General features: G+C 41.7%; 1 protein-coding gene across 1 annotated transcript in view; it reads right to left on the bottom strand.

Annotated features, from left to right (window-relative positions):
• Positions 1-25,099, bottom strand: part of LOC133018092 (low-density lipoprotein receptor-related protein 8-like) — an 83,998-nt gene extending 58,899 nt beyond the window's left edge. The window contains exons 1-2 of the mRNA XM_061084395.1: positions 25,033-25,099; positions 24,241-24,357 (exon numbers count right to left, since the gene is read on the bottom strand). Coding sequence (XP_060940378.1) covers positions 24,241-24,357; positions 25,033-25,099 — 184 coding nt within the window. The remainder of the gene's footprint in view (positions 1-24,240; positions 24,358-25,032) is intronic.
• Positions 25,100-26,014: the final 915 nt, after the last annotated feature.

The following is a 26,014-nucleotide window of genomic DNA, read 5'->3' as shown; positions in this document are numbered from 1 at the left end:
CAAATTTTGCCGCTGTCTGGTTTCTGTCTTCCCACATATTTTGGCTTCCTTTCCGGTTTGGGGGAGGAAGTGGAGCTGTGACATCCAACTTTACCTTCAGTCTATGGTTTAAATACAGATTTGGTTGATTTTCAGCACCATATCATTTAATCTCAGAGCATTTTTAGCAGTTATTGGTGAAAATATTGAATTAAAAATATTGGTTAAATTATGAACTAGGAAGCTTAATGTGAATATGCATATTTAAGTGTTGGACTACCGGAAAAAAAATCTTGATGCGCTCCGGAAACATTTGACCTCAGTCATTCAGTGACATTCAAGTAGGAGCAGACAGCCTTCAGTCATCTGGCACACACACACACTAATGTATATTACATTTTTTGACCATGAAGGATATTAATAACAGCTCTTTCCATTTGGAGGCTACGAGAAGCATAATAGGTAATGCAGTGATAAGCACAGTCTCCTGGGCATCACAAGACAAATGGCCTCATTAGCTCGGAGTGAAGTAGGGGTGCGTTGTCGAGGCAGGAAACATAATGTATCCTGTTGGCTTAAGCCGGCATGCAAATGACTAAACCGTCCAAAATTAATGGGATATCATGGTGAAATACAGCATGGCATCAGCAAGGCTCCCAACAAATTGCTCCTGAAATTGTTTTTGCAAATGATTATAGAATTTAATTAGCCTATTTCTAGTGTTTAAGTTTGCTAGAAGGCAGAAATTTTCTACTTTGATACATTTTACTAGTAATATTAATAATATGAATCCGTTATATACCTCTAAGGGCCATGAAGCTGAATGAAAAAGTGTCCTGAGAGTGAGTAAATAATTTTCTGTCACTCATGTACTGTCAGTCAGACCCTTGTGGTCAGCAATAAGCCACTGGAGCCAACATCAAGAGAAAAAGCCCCATGGGACTGAGCTCTAACTCAGCTCTTGTTGATGGAGTATTGATCCAGGAACCCAGATCCACACATTGGCATCTACAGATTCAATATCGCTCACTCTCTCTCTCTCTCTCTCCGCTGTTGTACCTTTTTGCCCTTTTGGACAAATTGAGAAAATCAAATGTTACGGATAGAGCTAAAGGTATTACAACAGACTGCGTATCCGCCGATATGTAAAACAACTCATTAATCACAAGTAATTCTGTTTTATCCCATAGCTAATTCATGTTTCTATAACTGTAGTTGTTCCACTTTGACCGTATTAAAAGATGGACAATATGGCTGCTCCTCAGAAGTGAAGCCAAAGTGTCTCAATAGCACCAGGATTGCTGGCTGCAGGTCATAACCCTTGCCTTCTACATTCAAATAGATGATAAAAACTGAGTCACAATACAGGTCTCGTTTTAGGTAGTTCTTGGCCCAGATTTGGCCCACACCGTTACTCTGCTCCTGTACTCAGTCAACCACCTGTCACTACTTTGCTCAATATTTTTAAATTAGAAATGAAACCAACAACATGAATGCCTTTTGTCCGATCAGCACCATAATACATTCACGATTCCTGCGTTAAAGGAGGCTACATGGTGCTGCTGCATCTCTTCCCGACCTTGTGTCCTCATCAAAAGACACACACTGTGCTAATTATAGCCCTCACACTGCTAAAAGACATTTTCTCCCCCCCTGTCAGGTCACGTTGGCACAGACATCTCCAGACCAAACGAGGAGTCTAGGCAGCCGGAGGTAGCTGTCTCTCAGGTAGCTGTCCCTGTGAGGCAGCCTGAGAGTGATTTATACTTAAGGCAGTTTGCTACAGCTTGGGCATAACACAAAGATATATAATTGCATGTCTGACATACGTTGGAGCAGTATTACACAGGTAAAGGTTTTTAAAGCGAGTCTATGAGAAGGCAACAAAATGGAGCTGAGCTGAATCGACATCCAGAACAAGTCTTGATTTATCAAGCTGTTTTCTTCAATTATTCTATTTTGATCTATGTTTCAAGTAACAGCCCCTTTCTTTTGCATTGCATGCTCATATGGAGCATGTGTGTGGGTGGACCCCAAACACAGACATACAATGCACATATCAAAGCCCAGTAAAATCAAAGTGACAAATATTGCTGAAATGAAACACATTATATTGTGCAGCACTGTTTACACACAAAATAAAGTTACAGTACACAAACGTACAGACACCTTCCCTGCCGTTCACTGCATGATGCCTTCTCCCTGTCTCTGGCCTTCTGCTACACTCACTTTTTTCCTGTTCTTGCTGTTTTAGAGAAGCAAAAATACAGTCGATCTGCAGCCATATGTCAACATTTGTTATCCACACAGCCTGGCATCGACACAGAGACACAATGTAAATTTACACAAAGTTCAAGGAGGAGGTGAGCTCAAAGCTTCACAGGTCTCTGCACACTGAACACTCTTTAATTTAAGTCTGGTCAAGTGTGGGAAGGGGGAGATATGACGTCCAGCATTCTAGACAAGCTGATTCTTCCCATATAGTGTCTTTCAGGTCCAAGGTGTGATAACTTACCATCAAGCTTCTGAACACAAGGACTGAAAACTTAATGTAGTGCCAGCAGGGTATACAGTGTGTTGAAGAAGTGACTGGAAAACAACAAACACAACTGAATTGTGCAGTATTGTGCTCTTTTCAGATGAAGCAGCGGCTTTGTTGAAATGCTTGGACATGAATAATAAGTACATCATGAATAACTTTGTGTGAATAAAAATGATAAGAGCAGCAGCAGACACATTAATTTATTTACTGTATCAACACAAGAGGGAGGGATAAATCCCTGACGTGTTTGGTTGATGCAGAAATGTGCAGGACAGCAGTGGCTCATGCTCGGGCTGCTGAATAAGAGAAGTCAGATAAAGAAGCGACCTACATATAAACTTACAAGTTGTATTCCACCATAGTGCAGTGCAGCCACCTTGGTTAAATGCCACGCGATGTGCATTGAGGTGCTGTAAATGGAACATTTCCATTTTTGTCCTCATGTAGCATACGATCCATATCAACAAGCAGACATCAGGCACATCGGCAAAGAATAAGACGACACAGCAATAAACAATTCATAACACATTTATGAATACTTAATGACAGCGTATGAGAATATAGATGAGAGCAGGACGATTCAGAAGATACACAATACACTACTGCAGTCTAAAGACATGCAGGTTTGCTTGTAGGTGTGTAAGTGAGTGTGATGGTTTGTCTCTGTATGTTGGCCTTGTGGCAGCCAGGCGTGCTCCCAAGGGTGAACACACTTCTCTGGATTTACGTCAGCCATTACCTCGTCTAGGCAAAAATGTGCAAGTAGGCTTTTTTTCCCGTGGGTAAACTACCTGCAAACATGGCTGAAGAACAGTTTTTTCCCACAAGCCATCACTGAACTGACCTCTAATAAAAATTAGCCCCCGTACCGCCACCACCTCCGCATCATCATAATATCTCAGGACAAAGTCATACACTATTTATCATGAAGTGCACTGGTTATACTTGTGCAATCATTCGAACAGAACCCATGCGTATGATATCGTGCTCCTATTATACTGATTTTATCTTTCTTACCACTATTTATTTATCAATAATGAATGTGGACGAATGTGTCTTAATGTGTATGTATCGTTTTTTTAGGTACTACATATCAGATTTGCGAAGTTTTCTAATTCTAAAGATGTAAAACACACAGTTGTTCATGGCTAATTAAGCATTAACGCCCGGATAGTCAATGTGCTCTATAACACTGCCGCCGGAAAAGATCCATCTAGAGTGTCAAAGCAAAGAATTAGAAAAAGACATTAGCATGTTCATACAAGTGTCACGTTTTCATCACCGCTGATCAGAACAGGATTCGATCAAATCCTGGTTGTACTGCAGAGACATTTGACCCAGGCATGAATGCCGACTGTATCCATTCGCACTGCAGACAAAAGCCAGATGTTAGTGGGCGTTTTTTGATCAGTGGAAAAGGGGGCTTGGGATTGGCTTCCTGACCCTCATTGAATAGAGAGTATTGCTCCATGGATTTCAGATATACTGTTCCTCCTTTACAGCTCACATATGGTATTTCTAAGCCAGTGATGCAACCTTACTGTAATTTCATCCAATCCTATGTAATAACCTCTTCTGCTGGAAAATCTAACCTAGAATTCAGCAAGGAATTCCACGTCTCATTGTAAAAGCTAAAGTAATTGTTGTACAAGGATTTACACAGATTTATTTAGAAGAGGCACAGGTTCTGCTCTTTGGTGTGTTTGTGGTAAAACTGTCAGCATTGCAAGCTAATGGTTCAGCAGGGAGCCCAGTCAAACTGCAGGGGTGTCAGAGCAGCACAGCAGACACTTGTCTCTGAAAAAATGGAAGGTTAGATTTCAATTGAAATGCCTTTGAAACAGGAGGAAGGTGGGATGGCGGAGGGAGTAAACTGCACAACCTGTCTGCGGAAGAGCAGCAGGTAGCGACTGCAGGGACACACACCCGACGGGAACTGCCAAGCTCCCAGCCTTGAAAGTGAGTCGTGTTTGTACGAGTTGCTGAGAACGTGGATGGCAAAGTGTCTGTGATGGTTCCACGAGGACCGCTGTGCCTTGAAAAATATGAGCGGTCGTGATGAAGAGCCAAGCAATTACCGAGCATTTCATTGAGAAACTCTTGGAGAGATATTTTAAGCAGTTTGGCAGAAGAATCTAATTATGGCAGGCAGTGACAGAAGCAAGGCAAGGTTTAAACAGCGGGTGTCTGCAGGAACCAGCCCCTACTGCTGTTCCCGAGTCTTTGGCAAGGGTCAGACAGGGTGCACTTTTCCACAGCTGGAGTTGGTGAATGCATCTATTAATGCTAAAAAACAGGAAACTTCCTATCAAAACTAATCCTGCTCAACAGATGGATGAGCCTCTCCTGGAAAGATACATTGATTTTTGAGCTGTAAACTAAATTATATGGCTGTTTTTTGATGAAACACATTAATACCACTTTAAATATCACATTTGTTACCACGTTTATGAAAAATCTACATTCAAGTTTATGCATGACTCAAAACAATACCTAGTGTTTCATACAGTCTTGGATCTTGCAGGGCCGATGCTTACATAGAAACCTTAAAAGATTTCTCTACGTCATGACATATATTTGAAAAGCCACCAGCGCTGCTTGTTAATCTGGAAAGCCATGCTCATTTCAAATCTAGCCTGTAACTAAACCCGTGAACGACCACATCCTCTAACATTCAGATATGTCCCCCCATCCTCTCCAGACTCTCGGCTGTCTACAGCACACACATTTGAACTGCTGGCTGAGAGAGCCGCCTGCGCCAACAACTTGAACGTCTCGGGACCACCGTGCTCTTCAGACATGGCTTAGCCCCAGCTGTCTGGGCACCAGCCTGGTCTTGGCCGTCAGGAAACTCTGGAGGGTAGAAGCCTTGAACATTTTTGCCACAGAAGTGGGTGTGCTGCTATAGGAGTCGTCGCTCATAGCTAGACAACCTAAATAACTGTGTGTGTGTGTGTTTGTGTGTGTGTGTGTGTGTGTGTGTGTGTGTGTGTGTGTGTGTGTGTGTGTGTGTGTGTGTCACCTGCCCCATAGTTTTTCGGTTGTAGAGTCTCACTGGTCTAGAAACCACAGAAACACACGGTTTCAGAGAAGGTCTTTCAGCTAAACTGCTGACACATTCACCATCACTATTCCCTCCAGATTTTCTCCTGCACGCTTCAGTGGAAATGACTGTGAAACCTTCCTCCTCTTGGGCTGAATCACCACAGTCTGGGATTCAAACCAAGATCCTGGTGAACATAACGTTCTGCAGAGGCTGCATCCTTCTGCTTTGTGTTGTGCTATGTGTTAGTGAGGATGGAGGTCTAGCTTGCTCAGCAAAGTCCCAGCGGTCCGCCAAGACTTTTAACTCTGAGACGTATTGATCAGAGAACCTGTTTTTAACCTTGAATGATTCAGGGAATTTAAATTGTTTAGTCCACCCTGTTAAACCTGCAACACTCCAGCCACATTACAGTCTTTTACCATCCCTGTTACAGCTAAAGTAGGCTCAGAGGTTTGCTTGAAGGCTGAAGCTCAAAGATTTTCGGAAAAAGAGAGAGAAAGCATTGATTCTGAGGGTAGAGCTCAACCATCTGATATCTGAAGATTTTAACATGTTTACAGTTTTTTTCCAGTATTAGTTTTTAAGTTATCAAAGACATCAGATGAAAGCCTACACTGCAGGAATTGATAAGACATTAATAGAGGAGAACTTTTGAAAGGCTTGTACAAGATCTCAGGGGGAAAACATCAGCACTGTGAATTTATTGTAAAATCCACATAAGCATACAGGTGACTATAAAACTTCATGCGCCTAAGTCCAATCAGATGCTTACAACTGTACTTTTATACTTGAATCATGAATCATAATATCCAATTTTACCCAACCACAGGACATTATTAAAAAGACTAAAGCAACCCTTAACATTCTTTTAAAGCAATTTCAGAATAAAGTATGACTCAGAACTTAGATTCTGTTCTGCTGAGCGAAACAGATGAAAAGAAATTAATGAGGAGAATCCCAAAGTGATTTCCCCTCCACTTGGACAATCTTGTCCCAGTTTCACTCTAGCAGGCACACAGGAGACACTCCTTTTATTGATCATTATCCAGCTGTCAAAGTAGTTACGACTCCAGGACCAAAAGCTTGAGGCCTGAGTGACAACATAGTCCAAAAAGACTTAAACAGTGACGGAGCGATTTCCCCTTTTAAATGTTAACCACTTTATAATCTTTATAACTAGACGAGCACTTGAAGAGCACAAACGTCTGCCAAGGCTGAGTGGCCACTTTATCCCCATATTGCATGTATTGAAATCAGATACATGCATTAAGTTCACATGTTATACAAAATTGCTCACATTGAATGGATGTTAAAAAGATGTTTGTTCCCGTACTGTAACTAAAAAAATTTACTAAAATCCTGGATTTAAGACAATTTTACAAAATCTGTGAAGTATTTTTTGTGTTCTCCTGCTGTACAGACAGACAAACAGAAAAACAGCACTCGTAACATCCAAACAAAAGGGGGAATAATCCAAAATCAGAAGGATCTATAAATATGTTGACATTGTTATGCATCCAACCACAATGTTTGACCAACATGGACTGAGGAACAAGTCTAGAGCCCCCATGCTAACATACATGAGACATACTCAATCCAGCTGTTGAAACTCTGAAAGGGTGTAAATGTACCTTAGTTTCCAAGTTGTTCATATCTCACCCCTCCCAAGTGTAACTAGGTCAGTGAACGATTCATGGAATAAGCCACTAATGGAGTATGTCCCTTGTGATAACAGCTGCTAAATTATCCGTCCTTCTCCTGTCACACATGTAGCAAGAGGAGGAAAGTCCCTCCAGACATTTCCATACATACTGTAAAAATCATACAGAAGAAGGTAGGTGCGGTTGTAGATGTTATTTGATCCTTTATCAGTGAATACTCTGCAAGTTAGAAGGAGTGGCAGAAAACTTCAGACCAACAAGTTTACCAAGATTAGTTTTTGTTGTTGCTGAACTAACAAACTCTCCTTCTCCTGCTACTTTTAGCTGTTAGCTAAACTTTAAGTTACATTGCCACCACCATAGCTGTGATGATTCTCAGGCATCCCGGTCATGGTCAGCTGGGCTTGTGTTTCTTGACGTTTCACCTCTTATCCTATAGGCCCCATTCAGACATGGTAGTATCTTCCGTGTTGCAGATTAAAACAGGTATTCAAATTAAGTTATTGCTGCATTTCTAGATTAATTCATTTGTGTTCTTTTTCAGTTCAACAGTCAAACTGTATCAAAAAACAAGTTCTATGTCATTCGTTCTTTGTGTGTTTTTGTTTTTCAAAGGGTTTAACCAGGTCTTACAACAATGACAGCAATCAGCACTTCCATACAGGGTTATTGGCACACCATTGTTATAATAAATTAGTTTAATTGTTGTTCTGTTTATGCACCGGTATCAGATCTGTACTTGGTATTGGCCAATACCAAAGGTCCATGGAGTGAAGGCCAAAGTCAAACAAGAAAAACAAATCAATGGCATAGTACAGGGAAGACAAAAGTAATCAAAACTCTAATTTTGCTAATGAAGACATATACCACTAAGGTTAAAAGAGAATAACTTAGATAAATCATAAATAAGTTCAAATGAAGCCTACTATCCATAATAAGAGCTATTTGTCATGGATATTTGGGTGTCTGAGATTTCTCTGCATTCAGACTATATAAATGAATCTATGAAAGTGCTTGCAGGCAGCCCCAAGTACGTAATTACATCCCGGTATCTGAATACAAGACAGAAATAAGATAGTTGTTAAAGCCCTCAGAAAGGTTTACGACTAGTCTCATTACTTTCCAGTAGTCTATTATTCATTTTTAGGCTATAATCTGTCCGGATTTAAGAATAAATGCTAAAAGTGCCTTGCCAATCTAAGTCACAGGCAGCCAAATGCATTAAAGCCTTCAGCACAGCTCCTCCTGTATATGGAAATTTGTGCCATACTGGATTACAGTGTCTGTCTTCTCATTGAGGGCCTACAATGGGAAATGGGGGATTAGCCTTTTACCCTGCAAGGAGAAAGGGCCACATCTCTCTCTCTCTTTTCCGCATCTCTCCTTCTTTCTCTCTTTTCCTTGCAGTTCCGATAACACGAAACACAATGCTATGCAGTGGACCAAATTCACAGAGAGACCCCCACTGGCCTGGAGACTAAGGCACTGCAAATTGCTGTGACAGGGCCTTGAGAGCAGGGTTTTACATATCCCTCTGCAGACGCAAATTAGCATAAGTGTAACACTGCCCGAGGTTAAATTTCTTGTTCTAGAAAATCTGCCCCTAGCAACGACAGTGTAATTAAGATACCCTCAGATTTCTGCAGCAGCTGCTGTTTGCATTTGAACATCGAACACAACGCTCTCACGCGCACACTCTCTCTCACCCCCACACAAGTAGACCCCCTCTCTATAAATTTCAAGCTTCAAACTTTATTTTGTCTCTGTTTTTCTTCTTCTCACCCACACCTCACCCTTTCTTCTTCTTCTGCCCACTGGAGTCAGACAGGGGGAACACAGTGGCAGACAGGCATTGATGGACTCTGTGAGGGCTGAAATCCTTTAGTGTGGCTCCACCAAATGCCCACTGTGAAAAGGAGTCAATCAAAGGGTCCAGCAGCCGCCCACCATAAAAACAGACTAAAAGCTTCCCTCTCAGCTCCGGAGCAGCTGAATATATGCACGGTAGCACAATGCAGCCACTGTGCAGAGTGGGCACATGACACAAGCAGTTTATTGCTATGTATTAATGTTGTATATCAGTGGATTGAATACACCTTGATGCCCCGAGGGTGGGAAGGACTTGTAAATACTGTATGTCATATGTTTGTAAATTATTAAGAATCAACCCCCACGCTTCATTGACTTCACTGTCACAACACGCAGAGCTGCCCGTTCCTGATTTTGTTTGTCTCTTTTTGAGGCGCACCACTATGTCTCTACATCTGCTGCATATACAGTCTTATCAGTATGCGCTGCATCTCCAGGAGAGTGTCTTTGGGGGAAAAAACTGAAGGTGACAAAGAAACTATGATCTTAACTGCAGTTTCTTTCATGCATGTAGCACTCAGTGGCTCCATTAAAAGCACGGCACATTTGGTTGGCTCACTTCAACGGATGGGACAGAGAGTGAAGGGATAAGCAAGCTATTTTCATAATGTCTAACCCACTAAGGAATACCAGATTTCGTCTACATTCCTCAGGACCAAAATGTCACAACACATAATAGACTAGAAATAAAGATGGAAAACACCTCTCCTTTTCCTCCCACTACACAGGAATGAAGCCCAAACGTCCCAGATACGAACGCTGCCAACTTGCACATTTGAAGTCTCCACGGTAACGATCGGGGTATGGGGCCGTGGGAGTAAGGTCTTGCAAAAACACACATACTACCAGTGATTCTCAGCTGTCAATCATGGCATATGTCACCTAGTTTATTATAGAGTCAAACAATTAAATAAAACCAAACATATTTTAATAATGAGCACTTGGACATACATGTGTGTGATAAGAACTACCTCCAATTTGACCTGTCCTTTGAATTTTTAGTTTGGTTTACGACCTGTTCTAACCAGGCACAAAACGTTTTGGCTGTGAACACGCATGTGGTCCATCTCCATATCGAGTCTATGTTTGAGTTGGCTTTGGCAGCGTAACATTGCTAATGGGTTAAGATTTTGGAGAGTCATTTGGAATCGCATCGTAGGTCTACACCTCAAATACATGAGGTTACTTTAGTGCTGATACAGGAACGTGACATTTTATCAGCAAAGTTTCTGCTTTCACAAAACTATTTCTATCAGCCTTTGGCATAAAACGAATACAAGCTTTCACTTAATGTCGAGATCACAAAGCACTGTGTGAAATGAGCTGCAAGCTTTCAAATGCAATAGCAGCTTCCTGTTGCATGAGGCAAATTTAATGAAGGCTTTTCTGGGGCAATTCTACTGCCATTTGTAATCTGCAATAATAATAATAATATACAGTATGCGCCATTGAGATTCAAAGTAGGCTGTAGTGCTGCATGCTAAAGTGAGGTTTCTGCTGGGTAGATACAAAGAAGTGACACATCTTTGGGGATCACTACAAATTGAAAGATACAGCGGTTAATGATTTTATCGGAGAATGCAGAACAGGTGGATGCAACAACACCTGCATGTAAAATAATCCTGCAGCGAATACTATCTTTGTTCGGCTCTGGATTGAGATTTGTTTAAAATTTTACTGTGTGTCGTTACTGCAGGGCTGTAGCGATGTATTATGCAGAATTTATTTAGATCTTGCTGGTGGGTTGAGGCAGAACAAACTTTTGTTTTGCTAGTGTACTGAAGCATATTTAAATAAAGCAACCCTTGCAAGCTGTTTCAGAGTCAACTGGAGCTGCACTGCTCTAATCATGTGACATGCATCACTCTCCCCAATCCTCCATCATACACACCCTCCCTATTTGGCGGTCTGTTTAAGCTGCAATGATTTCCCATGTCTCCCTTCACCTGTCAATGCCTCTGCTGCCCTGCGTCAGTGTTGCTGCCAGCAGTGGCGCATCTAGGCTTTTTCTAAACCAGGGCCAATAAGGGGGCCATGATTTAAACAGAAGAGCCAGTTATTTGTTCAACATCCACGCACAATTCCTGATTCAGCAAGGTGCACATTTACATTCTTTCTTTGTCTTGTGTTTGCTCTATAGCTCGGGTTTGAATGATTTTCCTTCCACAACATGGACAATCAATTACACGTTGACTACCCTATTCTTTGCGTGCGTAAAGCTGATGAAATTCTGCATTTTACAAGACAAGCTATTATTTGAGCAATTCCTGTTAACACTGGCACGTGCATGCCCACTGTACGCGAGAGGTCACATGAAATCAATTTTAGGTTAGCATGGACGTGAAAGTTATAGACTTTTCAAACTTAAAACGCAGTAGTATGGCTGCAGCCTGAACTGCTATTTAAATACATGAACTCTGTTGTTTCAAATGGAAATACAGGAAGTCTGCTTTGCCTCTGTTTTCCTAGCTAAACGGAGAAAATGTACTTCAAACAGTATTGTAAGTAGAGCAGGCGTGCTGTACGTGTGCCAGGTGTTCCCTGCAGTACCGCTGAGCAGATGTTCTGCAGTGAGCTGAGGCCTCCTGTAAAGCTGCTCTGTTCGTCTTCATTCAAAACAAACGGCTGCCATTGTAGTTATCTCTCTCGATGCTTGCTCTCTTGTGTGAGCGATGCACACACGACGCCGTGCAGACTGTGCCGCTGAAAACAATATCCTCAACTTTGACCTTCGTGAAGGAGACACAACAGGTGATTCTTATCCGATACACTTCTATCTGATCTGCATCACAACAGTAACAAACTCCACAATCAATGACCCTGCAGCACTTTTCATCCCAGCCTCCATCCCCCCCCAGTTCCATAGCAACGCTCTCCTTGGCTCGCCTCAACACTTCCCTCTTTTTTCTTCTCTCCTTTCATTTTCACCTCTCTCGCTCTCTCTCTCTCTCCGTTGCTTCATCCCTCTCTGGTGATCCGTGTCACATGAGATTACAAGATTTCCAGTGCGCACAAACATGACAGAACAGTGTTGTTGTGTGTTTGTGTATAACAAGTCATTCCATTAATCCGCAGCCAACAGAATGTGTGTGTCAGTGTGTGTCTGTGCTTGTGCGTGTTTGTGCGTGCATGTGCAAGTGGCCGGTGGCTATGCATTTAAAACATATCCATCTCTTGGAAGAGCTTAGCTCTTGAGCTTTGATCTCTATCTGGTTTCCCAAAAGCTCACAAGGTCAGGAACAGTTTCCCTCGCCTTTCTCTAACAAACACTTTCAAGAAAAGTTCTGCTGAAGTACCGAGGTACGACCCTGCTGCCTGTTACACACACATTCAGGGTGACTCCTCAATGCGCATTAAATTCTCATGCAGTCTATAATTTAAATATTAGCTCAAGTTAAAACAGGGTTGGCTGAAATGAGACTTTCTCCTTGAAGGAGTGAGGAGGCTCTATATTACATTGTGTGAGGGTGAAAATGCAGAAAAAGGCATTTTAAAGATTGGAAATCTGGATTTTTCAACATTTGTATTCTAAATAATGATAAAAAACTAAGCTAACTAACTAACATTTCAAAGAAACTTTTTAAAAAACCTAAATGCTGAGTACTGTTTTAAAACCAGAAAGTTTGATGCAGTGGCAAAAAGCAGCTCTGTACTCTGCACAGAACAAATGAATTGTCTCTGAGTCTATCTGTTATGCTTCATTCCTCTCAAGTCTAGAAGTGTCACATTTTTCTATATACTGATCAGCACAGAGTAGAGTGTGAAGCATCACAAGTCTGTTGATCAGCGCATGTAAAACCAGTCTTCCACTAGTCAGAAAGCTGGTTATCATGTATTAGTTCCTGTTTGGCTGCACGGCGCCTGCATACTACAAACTCTACTACTGCTGAGTGAGTCTGAGCCTGATCCTTGTTTGCTGTTTTGCTGTTTTGCTGTTCAGGTAACGCAGTGTCTGACAATATTAAATCCCTATTTATCTTGGGTTTAGCTCATAAATTCTGCATTTGTGCTGAAAACGTAATTTATCATTCATTCACAGGAAAGAGGAACCACTTCCACTTTTCTACTACAATGAATCAAAGCCTAAAGAGCATTAAGAGCTTCATTCAGCTCATGCTACATAATCAGCAGCTGAGAAGAAGAGGAAGCACTGAATGACTGCAGTCTGCACAATCACATAGAAATGGGAATGTAATGTAATTTAATTGGGGTTTTCATTAAAATAATACAGTCACACAAGTCAAACAGACTTATTCTGTTCATTCAACTCATTTTCATTGAGCTGTCAGGACTGTAAACACAAGACTATCTAATTTTGTATATTGTGTTAAAATGATTAGTTGGTAAATACCTGTGGTTCCATCTGTTAAGTTGAGCAGGATTTGCCTTTTTTGCAGTCTTTTATTACCAATAACATTTCCTTCCACTTGCTTTTATAAGGATTATAAATATGTGGAAACAATTCAAACGAGGGTGGATGGAATGTGTATTCATTTTAATTTTATTTTGATGTTTATAAATTTGTGTTTTAGGTTTGGAACCCTGATGACTGAAAATCACATTTCTTTGTGTTTTAGGGTGTTTTCACACCTGAAGGTCCACACAAGGTTCATGTTCTTATTAGTGTTTTGGTTTCACATTGTAATTGAGTGAGCAGACTAAAAACTTCTGTAATATATGCTTTGTATTGACATTAGCCTGCATGTGAAAATCCTCAACAGTCTAACATTATCTAGTAAAAAGTGAAGCGGTCCTGCCAGCCGCCTTCGCCTCTTTCTCTCGTTTTATTCCTTCATGCTGTCTCGACTTACTGCTATTGGTCCAAAAGGCTAGACTACATTCTAGTACATTCATTTTGGTAGTAACACTTGTCGTTTGGGTTCACAAACACTAAGTTTATAGAGAAGATATATAAATGATGATATAGAATGATGGAATATCTCAGTCCTAAAGGTACCTGCTCCTTATTGACCATTGATTCTGTCACAAATCAAGTTGTGACACCTTTTTCTTTAAACCTCTCTGGCCCTTTGGAAGTAAGACAATGATCCCAGTTCACTAGTAACCGGGCCCATTGGGTGTGATGGCTGCATTGAGACAGGCAGGGAGGTGGGATGATTTCATGGCAGGGTTGGCCTGCATGCAAAGCTTTAACATTAGGTTGGTGGTGATGTAGTGAGTCACTGTATGGCAGAGGCGACTGTTGCTGCTTCTCTGAGCGGAGCTGACGCTCATAATTCATCCAGCTTCACTGAATCATCAGTAAAAAGAAAGAGACTTGAGGGCTGTTGTGTCTCAGCTGTTAGCTCATCACTTCACTTCACCGCCACGTGCACGAGCCGCTGACGCTCTCCGTTAAACTGATTTGACTTCACAGTGGAATAATGTTCTCTGTAGGTCCACGATGAGCGAGTGTACTCATCCATAAACAGATAAATGCAAATAGAGTGAGAGTCAGAACCTGACTCCAGTCCCAAGCTGTGGGCAAAGAGTCCCGAACGCAGCTATTGAGTCACATGGAGTTGCATTTTTCACAAAAAATGACTCAGAAGTTGCGAATTAGGCACCACAGTTATGGCAATGTCTGCCAACAAGCCCCCTCGTGGGTCTTTCTTTTTTCCTGACAGTGATTGTGGATGAAAGGCGATGTCTGCCTGGATGACTGCGGCCCTGAGGTATGGGTTCACAGAGCAGGCAGCCGCTCTCAAACATCCAGCATGTGTATTATTGATTCTCAATGTAACCTGGGTTCACTTCACTGCTACTACTGAATCACTACCACGGAAAAACCTGGAGTCATGTGGAGCTGCATCACTGTGTCACTAACGTTTTCAGGTTTCAATACTGTGGCTCAGCTTTCAACTCCACAATTAAGAGGAAAAACGATCTCCATCCAGACGAGCTTTGTATCAGAAGTGATCGCCGTCCGTATCAACCCAGCAGGAAACACGAATCACATGATCGTTCACTTACACTGGACATGTGTGTGCTTGTCTCCTCTGCAGTTGGTTGCTTGGTTACAGAAAATACAGCGATGGTGAAAAGTAAGTAAGTAAGTAAGAGCAGGAATTTCATTTCTTGAAGTGATGATGAGGTGGAACTCTTTCTAACAGGGAGTGTTGCACTGGGCCACACTGCATGTCTGAGCGGCTCGTGTGCGGGGGGGAAATTTGTGCTTTTCATTCCATGTTATCAGGTTAAAGCAGCCACACTGCTAGTGCTGCTCCTCTAGAGAGTCTGGGTCTCGCCTATTTTCTCCACATGAAGTTCACAGCAAAACACACGGTGAAAATGAGCTTTCACCACAGTTTCAATGTTTATATCTGTGGAATACGCCACAAACATATATACTGGCTGTTTCAAAGTAAAAGCACTCTTGCACGGCTGTTGACTGAATCCATTCATTGGTTTTAACAAGGTTTATATTATGAAATATTTGCAGAACTGGCATTTATTTTACTGCACAGGCAATTCAAGCAAATACATTAGATATAGCAGAAACCTCACAAAAGCAGCTGTGCAGCAAACACACGCGCCCTGTGTGGAAAACAGATTTGCACGAGACGCAGCCGTCACGTGCTGCACACGCACCCAGTGAGGCCACGGGGGTTTGAGCGCTTTGTATTCACCGCTGGTAGACGAGTCGTGACTGATAGTCATCAGGAAGCGAATATGGGCGACTGCATCATCGTTTACAAACGTCAGAAACACCACAGTAGTGTGGACGACAGTAGTAACCATAGCAACAGGGATGCATTTTAAAACTAAACTAAAACTGTGGCCTAAAGGACCAATAGAGTTTCACAAAAAGCATACACAGACTGCACTAGTTCTTAAAGTTTACTGTTGATATTATTAAAATGGGAATGAATGAATCACTTGATGTCAGCAGCCTTGAAGCAGCCTGTGGTGCTGTTGAGGGGAAACAGTTTATCACAGCAATATAAATATGGATGATGTACCACAAGGCATGTGACACAACATCTAGTATCTGACACATTACTGATCTATAGTCACATTGACTAAACTTGCACTGGTAGCGTTTCCCTGACAGTGTTTAAACAACATATTTTCACTCACAAAAAAAGTCTGAATTGAAATTCTAGTCTGTTCAAACTACAGTTGATATTGTTTTAATACCACATCGGTTTTTGTAATGATTCAACTGAACTGAAACAGCATTTATCATGTGGCAAAGCCCACAGCTACGAGTGTTCCCACAGAAATATCGGCTTTTTATATTTTTAAAAAGAAATAATGATTTTTTTTTGGTGGGGTGAAGTTAAATATGATGCAAACAAATGGTTTCTCTTAGGTGCTGGACACTAAACGGTTATGTGGAATGGGGGATAAATATATGGAACGATGAGGGCAAGAGGCTGAAGCTGAGTGATGTTTTATACCCACACATTAATCTCTCTCTCTCTCTCTCTCATGCTCCTTCTCACTCATCCTCTCTCTCTCTCTCTCTCTCTCATCAAGCTCTCTTTCTCTCTCTCTCTCTCACTCCCTCAGCAGCTCTGCATATAGCGACACACACACTAATCTGAGATAATAGCTCAATTGGAACCGCAGACTTCTTAATGATCACTTCGGGGAAGGTGGCTCTGAGACATGCAACCAGTGCAGATAGGGCCAGCCAAAGAGGAAACACACACACACACACACACACACAGATGGGCACAGCTGTATCAGAGCAATGGCCTTCAACTTTTTTCTGGCAATTGAAGACAGAAAATGCAAAGAGCAAAGCATCCTGGGAGAAAATGTCTGGTCTGATTTAAAACCTGATTTATACTTAATTTCCTTATTATCAAAGAAACACACTGTTCATCACATTATCACATCAATAACTAACAGTAAATTATCTGCATTTTACAATTTTTTACACGCATGTGCTGTTTTACTATTATATGAGCATCTTGCTTGAATTTACATTCAATTATGGTAAAACATCAGGGCTGCATAATTGTTATTATTATTGATTACTCTGCTGCTTTTCTGCTACATTACTATTCTCAAGGGATGTGCATTTTCACTTCCAAATCGATATTTAAGTAAATAATTCGGGACTGATATCAATCCAACACTGACACAATACTCGATTGAGTCAATTCAGATCAAATGTTATTGATTGATTTACCCATATCACCCTTACACCAAGTTTCATGATTATCTGCCCAGTATTTTTTCTGTAACTATTAACCACCAACGAAAACATAACCTTCTTGGTAGAGGTAGAAAATACTGCTGCTGGGTTAAGTTCCACCAAGCTCAGAGAACAACAACAAGCTACTGCCCATCAACAGAGAGAGTCACAGTACTGCTGAGGAGAGGAGAGGAGAGGGAAAAACTAAAAGCAAACCGTCTTCTCTTTCTGAGTAACAGATCCGCACAAAAACACAAACATCACAATTAATCCCGAACTTGCTCTCAAGTTGCCAAGCAATACTTGAATCATTTCAAGGCACAGAAGGTAGACGCTCCTGCCAGGAACCCAGCATGAAGTCCAACACAAAAACAACAACATGGTGAGAAGCCAAAAGCGCTGGACGATTATGTAATCTATTTTCATACTCTGCAAAACAGTAGAGAACACCTAAAAAACTATTCATAAAATATTCCTAAAACCACAACATGTAAACAATTTTTCTAATTTTCTGACTACCTTTACCTGAATAAGGTCATACTGAGAATAAGTAGTTATCAAATTAAGACCTGTGGAGTATTTTGACCTTAGTTACATTGTGCAGTATTAATTTGATCACATTATAATGTCCTTCTGGATTTATTTTGTGACATACGACATTTACTAACTGCTTGACACGTGCCCTGGATGTAAAAAAGATTCAGGATAATGAGGAGTTTTAGCTTTTATCCCAAAATGGTATCTGGTGGCATTGCACATTCACCATTTAAGGTTGGGGTTTTAAAAGAGGTGCAATAACTTTAAACGTATGCTGAGTGGACATAAACAGGCTATTCTCTGTAACATGTAACCGGGAATATCAATGGATAATTCTTATAGCAGCTCATTTAAACAACCGCCATAATCCGAGTAATGTCTTATACAGTATAATGTCAGAATATAAGTGCACCTAGTGCAAGCTGAGCTTTAAAAACTGGAGAGTTCGGTATTAGACAAAGCATTAATAAAGGGTGCAAGTCTACTTTGAGCAGTTTTACATTGTTCATGGTGTGACGCAGGCAGAGGAAGCTGCATCCACTGAAAGGCTTTAGAATAAAGACATAAACAATGACTCCAGGAGCAGTGGGAGAGCGCTCACAGTTTTAAAAGTGAGTTTCCATCCGAAGGAGGATTTATTATGTAAAGTAAATGGCGCACAAAAGGGGGGAGGCAGGCAGTTTGCTGATTCTGCATCACGGAGGAAAACAAAGGCACGCGTTCAGCTCTTCTTCAGGTGCAGATGTTAAATTCATGAACGCGGACGTAGCAGAAACAGATCGTTATCACATCCAAGCATGAGAACAAAGTGGAGCGGACACGCGCCGGACTTTGAAGGTAGCACAGATGCGATGGAGAGAGGCTGATACGCTGCTATAATCAGGAAGACGATTAAACAGCAGCTCCGTGTCAGAGTTGGCACAGATCTGACTTTGAGAATTCGAGGCAGAGTTCTTTTGTTGCTTCAGCTGCAGCCTCCAACTCGGGGACGCAGCGAGGAGCGTGGCGGCTTTGCATCTCATCCTCACCTCAAAAAAACATGATGCACTCAGTGGACATAGTTTCTATTGTGGTGCATGTGGAGTCAACTTTGCTCTATCTGTAGGAGAGCAGAGTTCGTTGAAGTGCATTCATCTGTCTTTATATTCTGTAATAGGATATCAAAAGTGTCAGTACCACAATACTTTTTCGATACCACATGTTTAAAATGAATCAATCTACCTGCTAATTCAACAAACTAATCTTTGGACATACAATATGTTATCTTAACAATATTAATAGAAATTTATACTAAATAAACAGTGGACTAGCTCTTTGTAGCAGTAAGTCGGGACAGGGCAGTGTGCTAACAGTACAACATGTCTTCTTCTACATCCTCAGATAAACTACAGCTGTGGTCGGCAACTGGCAGCCTGCAGTCAATAATAGCTGCCCCACCGGACAATTTTGATAATTTGATTATTTTTATTTTACCATAGTGGACAGACACAGACGTTCACGGGCATCACGGGTGCTGATTCACTTCCTCTTTAGCAATTTGCCAGCAAAGTAAAAGCACAGCGTTTGTTTTGTGGCCATAATGCTTTCTAGTGGGTCGAAGTACAAGTCTTTTGTTTTGAAAAGTTGTGAACTTGGGTCTGATAGTGTGCAGAATCCTTAACAGACCTCTGAAACTGCCGACATGTAATGCAGGGGAAAATAACAGCAGTTAAGTAAACCATTCAAATGGTGTGTATAAAGCACTTATGTGAACAGTAATCTTAGTTTAATTTTATGATAAACATTGAATATGAATTCTTAAACCAGGGAAGATGAACGTAAAGGTGTCTACCATCACTCTGCACCATAGACTTTCTATAAAAAGCAATTTTTTCCAAGTCTAGGCTGGATTAGAGAAACAATACTGAAAAAAAATCTACTGATGCTCAACCTGTAGCTGTTATATATATACGTATCATTCCCCCAGAAGCAAACCTATGAATGGCTGGAGGCTGGAGAACAAGCAGGCAGCTTGGAATAAAAAAGAAAAGAATAATCTTATCTGCTTAGGACCTTTCTTCTTTCTATCGAGGTATCGAAAGTTGAATAGAATGTACATATGCATTTATGCCAGCATTCATCAGGTCCATACGCGTGTCCTTGCTTGTACAGGGAATTATGAATCTATGAATGTGTGGGTGCACGCAGCCGGTGATTGGTCAGCGGGGAATAAGAGTTTGGATGAGGGGGGATGGTGGGGTAGATGGAGAGATGGGAGCTCCGTCTGGGGGTGGGCTGGTGGGGGATGGTGGTTATAACGGAAAAACAGGGTGGAGGATGGAGGAGGATAATGGTGCATATAGAGGGTATGATGTCGGATATGAGCAGCGATGACGTTTTTAAGGCTTTTACACGTGTTCCGTGAAGTAACACCACCCGGGTGAAAAACAAGGGGATACATAAATCAGGAGCTGCAGCACAGGTTCTCTGCTGTCGGCATATTTCACAACCACGGTCCGCTGCACACGTTCAGTCACTGAATGCTTGGTCCTGGCATTGTACTGTAAAATAATATATCGAGAATGTAAGAAGAAGTGACAGAAAGTGACGCCCTCCCTTGCAACCCCTTCACAGTCGACCAGGAGACAACTGTGTAATTTCTGATGTGTGTAGAAGCTGGACCATCAGCACACGAGTCTGTGCAGCACAAGTTTCACTCCACTGCGCTACACTGTCTTTGAGCCCGTTCAGATGTAGAAATAGAAGACAGCGCTTCCAGACTCAACCCCTGAGAATGACTTTAATAGTAACACATTAATTAAATATCGCCAGAGCTGCGCGATGTGCCCGAGCACCTCTTCTCCGAATCAAACATGGTTCAAGTTGAACAACTAAAAACCTTTGAGGCTCAGTTTTGCTCCACACACGGAGGGAGCCGTCGGTCCATTTCCAGTCCACCTCGCACTGTAAGCCGAGCAAATCGTCTGAGATGGAAAGAGAAAACTCACAATGTATGTGTTCACACTGTACGGTTGGATATTCTGACTGCTCACCCTGTACATTGCGTCGGCTCGTCTGGACAAGCTCTGGACTGGTGTTTTTGTCCAAGAAGAACATGAAGTTTGTTTTCTAAAAATGCTAAAAGGGAAAACACTCTGCCTTGATTATATCTCTATGTCAAAATGTCTCAAAATAAAGCTTATTTTGAGGCCTCTATTATGTAACTTCATCACTTCCTACACTCCAATTACTGTTCTTTATACAATATACATTTCCTTCTATTGTGTTTTGGCATTACAATCAGACCCACAACCTTATCCTCCGTTCCCGAGTTTATTGTTGTCAGAAACTATCTCCTCTGTGCTGCCCTCTAGTGGATGCATTGCTTACGACCATGTCAACGTAAATGACGCAGGTAGGTTTGTGGGAAGTGATCGTTACATCATTTGAAACAGGCATGTGTTGTCGTCCATAAAGGCAGAATAAATGCTCCTTCAGCCAATCAGCGGTCCAGCACTGTGAGGATGTACATGCAGAGACGGATCTGACTCTGCGTACACACACACACTCACACACACACACACTCACACACACACACACACACACAGCCTGATCCGCCTGCCCACGCAGATACAGCGAGCCTCACAAGGAGAGGAGATGGATGCAGAAAGTGAAGGCCACCCTCTAATATAATGTACTGTATGTAACAGGGTATGTAATGGCGGACTGTCGTGGGTGGACAGTGGTCTCAGCTTTCATGAGAGAAGTGTTTCCACTCAAACACTAAACATGTCGGGAGCTCGGACTGATGGAAAATACACTGTGGGTAATAAAACCTCGTTCACAATTTCCTCCTTCATTCATAAAAGGAATTCTGAAGAAAGGCTGGCAGAGCCATTTTCTCTAAACAGCATACGAGTGTCTGTGTGTGTGTGTGTGTGTGTGTGTGTGTGTGTGTGTTTGTGTGTGTGTGTGTGTGTGTGTGTCTGTGGCAGTGACACATGAATGTTTTAGGAGCAAAGATGCTCAAAATGACCTGCTTTTTTTTGGCGCGCCCCAGGATACGTCCTGCTGCTTTCAGAGAAACAAAGGAAACATCTCCAGAGTAACAAGTATGAGAATCACATAGTGCTTGTGTAGAGCAGGTTGTTGTGAGTTTGTGGTAGACAGAAGCAGCTGAAACAAACAAAGAGAGAGACGTATAGAGAGTGAGAGAGAGCACATATGTATACATGTGTGCTGGGAGGTGCAGGAATTCCTCCCGAGCCACAATTAACCCAGACACATGAGAACGTAGCTCCACGGAAAACATGCAGAGCTTGGCTTCGGAGTTGGCACAGCATCACTGGTTTCTTCCGAAAAATATAGGCCACTGGCACGCAGTCAGAAGAAAACTGAAATTCCATTATTTCTGCACAGACACATCCAAGACCGGGTTGAGCATCGCCTATGGCTGACAGTCATCACAACACCGAGCCCAGCATCATGATTCTCCCTCGCTATCAAATGTCAATGTGATGTTCTTGAGCATAACCCGATACATTTGTTCAGAAGTCAATATCCAGTAGTCAGGTGATGAAAGATATTCAGCAAAAAGATGTGATGTCTGAGAGTGAATTTTGGAGAAGGTTTGGCTTTGAAGATGGATAATTTTGATGAAAGGAAGGATCTGCGATATATTCCTCTTTGGGGCATAAAAATAAGAAGAAAACTGAAAAATATTCATGTTACACAGTGAAAACGCTGCGTTATAGTGATCAGAGGGAAGTTCTTTCTGTAAACACAGCTCAGGAAAAGTTTGTCGGGCGTCTGTACTGTTCACTGAGCAGTTAACTGTGATCAGTGCTCGATTCCACAGCATTAAACAGGATATGCTGTCGTACAAGTGCCAGTTAAACAACAAGGAGCTAAAGGGGATAATCCAGAAAAAACAAAAAACAAAGAATCTGGTTGTCAAATTTGTTCCAATATTTTAAAAAAAGTCTGTCTGCAAAGCATCAGTTGTGAAGGTTTTTTCCTAGATATGAAATACACATGTCTATGATTTGGAGAGGCTGATTATTTCATGTCAGATCATTTGTTTTTTCTACTGATGAAGGGATTTTTTGGAAGATGATATGAAAACTATTCAATCCAAATCAACCCTCTTTTAAAAAAAACATGTTTACAACAATTTCTATACTGTATGGCTAAGGGATGAAATCACCTACGCACACGGTCTGAGGCAAACACAAAACACACACACAAACACACACACAGAGGCACCTAATCCCTACTAGGTACATGGTTTTATTTGTGCCTCTTTGGACACTCTAAGCTTTTATGTCTCCCTGAATATAAGGTAATGTCATGCACAGTGAGCAAACAGGAAAAAACAAATAGATAAAGAGCAAATATATTCAACCATGAAAATAATGTGAAATTACGCAAGGACCGAGAGCCGAGGGAGACACTGGTGCATTTTCTGCTTCATATAACTGTTCTGAGAAAATACATTAAGATAAAGAAGCTTCAATAAAAACACTGGAGTCAGGAACAGACCATTAAACGCACAATATGTAACTTCAGCCGCTAAGGGTCTCTCAATCCAAACAATAACAGAAAGCTTCGTGGTTGTGAGGCAGTGAGGGAGTTGTTCTCTTCGCCACAATGCAAATGAAAATCTACCTGATGCAAGAAATTCTAGTTTTACTCGCAGAACCCAGCAAGTTACAATGAATAATCGTGATCCATTACAGGTGAGCTATAAACATCCATCCGTCCATCTATCTATCAAGTACACCGATTATCCTTTTGAGGGTCTCAGGGAGAGGCTGGAGCCAGCTGATTGGTGCGAGAGGCGGGGTGCACCCTGGATTGGTCGTATCTTGGGGTCGACATACAAACACAAACAACCATTCACACTCACATGGTCAGTTCAGAGTCTCTACCTGACCTAACCCCAAATCTGTATGTCATTGGATTTGGGGGCGAAAGACGGATTACCAGGAGAAAAACTACGCAAACATGAAGGGCACATGCAAACTCCGACCAGAAAGAACCCAGCCAAAACCAGGATTCAAACCGCGAACCTTCTCTAGTACAACCAATCGAGGGCAACCAAAACGATCGCCAATTTGTGGATAATAAAGGTACACAAATCAACAAAATACATATATAACACAGATCAAGTGTCTTTTTGGACATTTCCATGAAGAACTGTTCTGTATTATATCATTAAAGTTTAATATCTGGTAGAAGCAGGTCCAGGAGATTTCTTCATATGAGATTATGGATACGTTTTTCAGATCATATGAACACAATTCATTCAGCTAATAGTTCTGAGAGGGTATAGCATTGATCAGACCATGATCGGGGGGGGGGGGGGTTCTAACAGATTATTCCTCCTTATTGAGATATTCGCATCCTAAGTGTTATTTTCCCCACACAGTTCAGAAGCCATTGTTTGCACGTATTCCTCCACCGAGGTCTCACTTACGACAGTTTTCTTCATCACTGTTGTCGGAGCAGTCGTCATCGTCGTCGCACCTCCAGATGGTCGGTATACACCTTTTGTTGTTGCACTGGAACTGTCCATCCTCACACTCATCCGAGGCTGCAACAAGAAAACACACACACACACACACACACACACACACACACACACACACACACACACACACACACACACAGGGTCCAGATGGATGAGAAACAAACCCCCATGCTGTAGTAACCGCAACTAGTTCAACTGTCATTTGCTAATGAATGCCTAATTGATATTCAGCCTTCATTCAGGTCAATTGGCTGAGCCTCTTTCAGCGTCATGCTCTGTGTTTATTCTTTTTTTTTCTTTCAGTTATTGATCCAGTTTTATTTCAGGATATAATGAGCAGCACCAGCACCAGCAGCAGAGGAGGAGGAGGAGGCCCAGAGTCTGTGAGCAGTCATGAGGACAAAGATTCAGCGTGCTCGGGCCACTCCAGCTACTACAGCTCTCCCGATGCAGTATGGATGCTCAGGAACACATGACACACTCTCACAGGCTTTTTTTCCCCACCTCCCTCATCCCACGCACGCACGTATTCAAAACACAGAGACATAATGGATTTCATATTAACTAAGTCCGAATTTGAAGTGTTAATGATTAAGTTAAGTATTTTTCCCTTTTTTTCCCCTCTTATGGCAGAAATCAAACCCAGACTGAGTAGGAGCGCTCCCAGTCGCTCACCTCTACATCCCACCACAAAACCACACACACCGGTTTATTCTATTGGATTCCTGTCACACTGACCTGCCGTTAGCTGCAGCCTGAGGATGAACAGATGTAAAAGTAGCAGTGTCCTTAAATCCGTCCACATGTCTGGAGCAGGTGATGGAGCTCAGCCTCATTCACATCCACTGAACAAAGCCCGAGAGCCGCTCTGCTTGACGCGCTGCTGCGACGCCAGTGCTGCTGCTGCTGCCCTACTCTGTGTGTGTGTGTGTGTGTGCGTGTGTGTGTGTGAGTGAAAGAGAAACTCCCCCTCCCTCCATCCTCTCCCACATCCCTCCATCCTCCATCCCTCCGCCTCACTGGCTGCCCGGAGCGTGACGTCAGCTCGCAGGGCGGAGCTAGAGGTTACAGAATAGAATGGAGCTGTATATTGTTTTGATTGGTGTTTTTTTTCATTTGTGTGTATTTCTTCTTTACTTTGTGACTTTGTTAAGAAAAGTGCAGCATACATTATTGATATTACTATAGTTATCATTATGGTGATCATAGAATAGAATTTGTCTTGCTCTTCTTATTTTTCACCCTTTTTAAAACGTACTATATAATTGATGTTAATTAGAGTCGCATTAAGATAAGATAAGATGTAGCCTTATGGCTAATGCTAAAAGGGAAATTCACAGATGACACAGTAGCACAAGGGGGATTTTTTTTAATATAGTAAGAATATAAATGGGAATAGTAATTATAATACAATCATTTTAAAGTAGAGAAAAGAATGTCTGTTGTTTTGACTGCGGTTCCTTTTGTTGTTTTTCTTTATGTAAAGTCCACATTTATAACAATATCAATAATAAAATAGCACAGAATATCTCACTTACTAGTGCTGTATAAATGGAATAGAATAAGTCTGATTAGTTTTTATATTTGAGATTTAATCTTTATACTAAAACACAGAAGTTATAATTCAATATTACTACTTAAATATAACCAACAAATATGTGAGTTGTATGAACTTTTCAAAGCTAACACGGTCAGAGCCCTTTTAGCCCTTCTGAAGAAC

This window comes from Limanda limanda, chromosome 13 (assembly GCF_963576545.1).
Source record: "Limanda limanda chromosome 13, fLimLim1.1, whole genome shotgun sequence".
In the NCBI taxonomy this organism is placed as follows: Eukaryota; Metazoa; Chordata; class Actinopteri; order Pleuronectiformes; family Pleuronectidae; genus Limanda; species Limanda limanda.
Note: the sequence above shows the minus strand (reverse complement) of the source record. Positions and strands in the feature narration are given on the sequence as shown.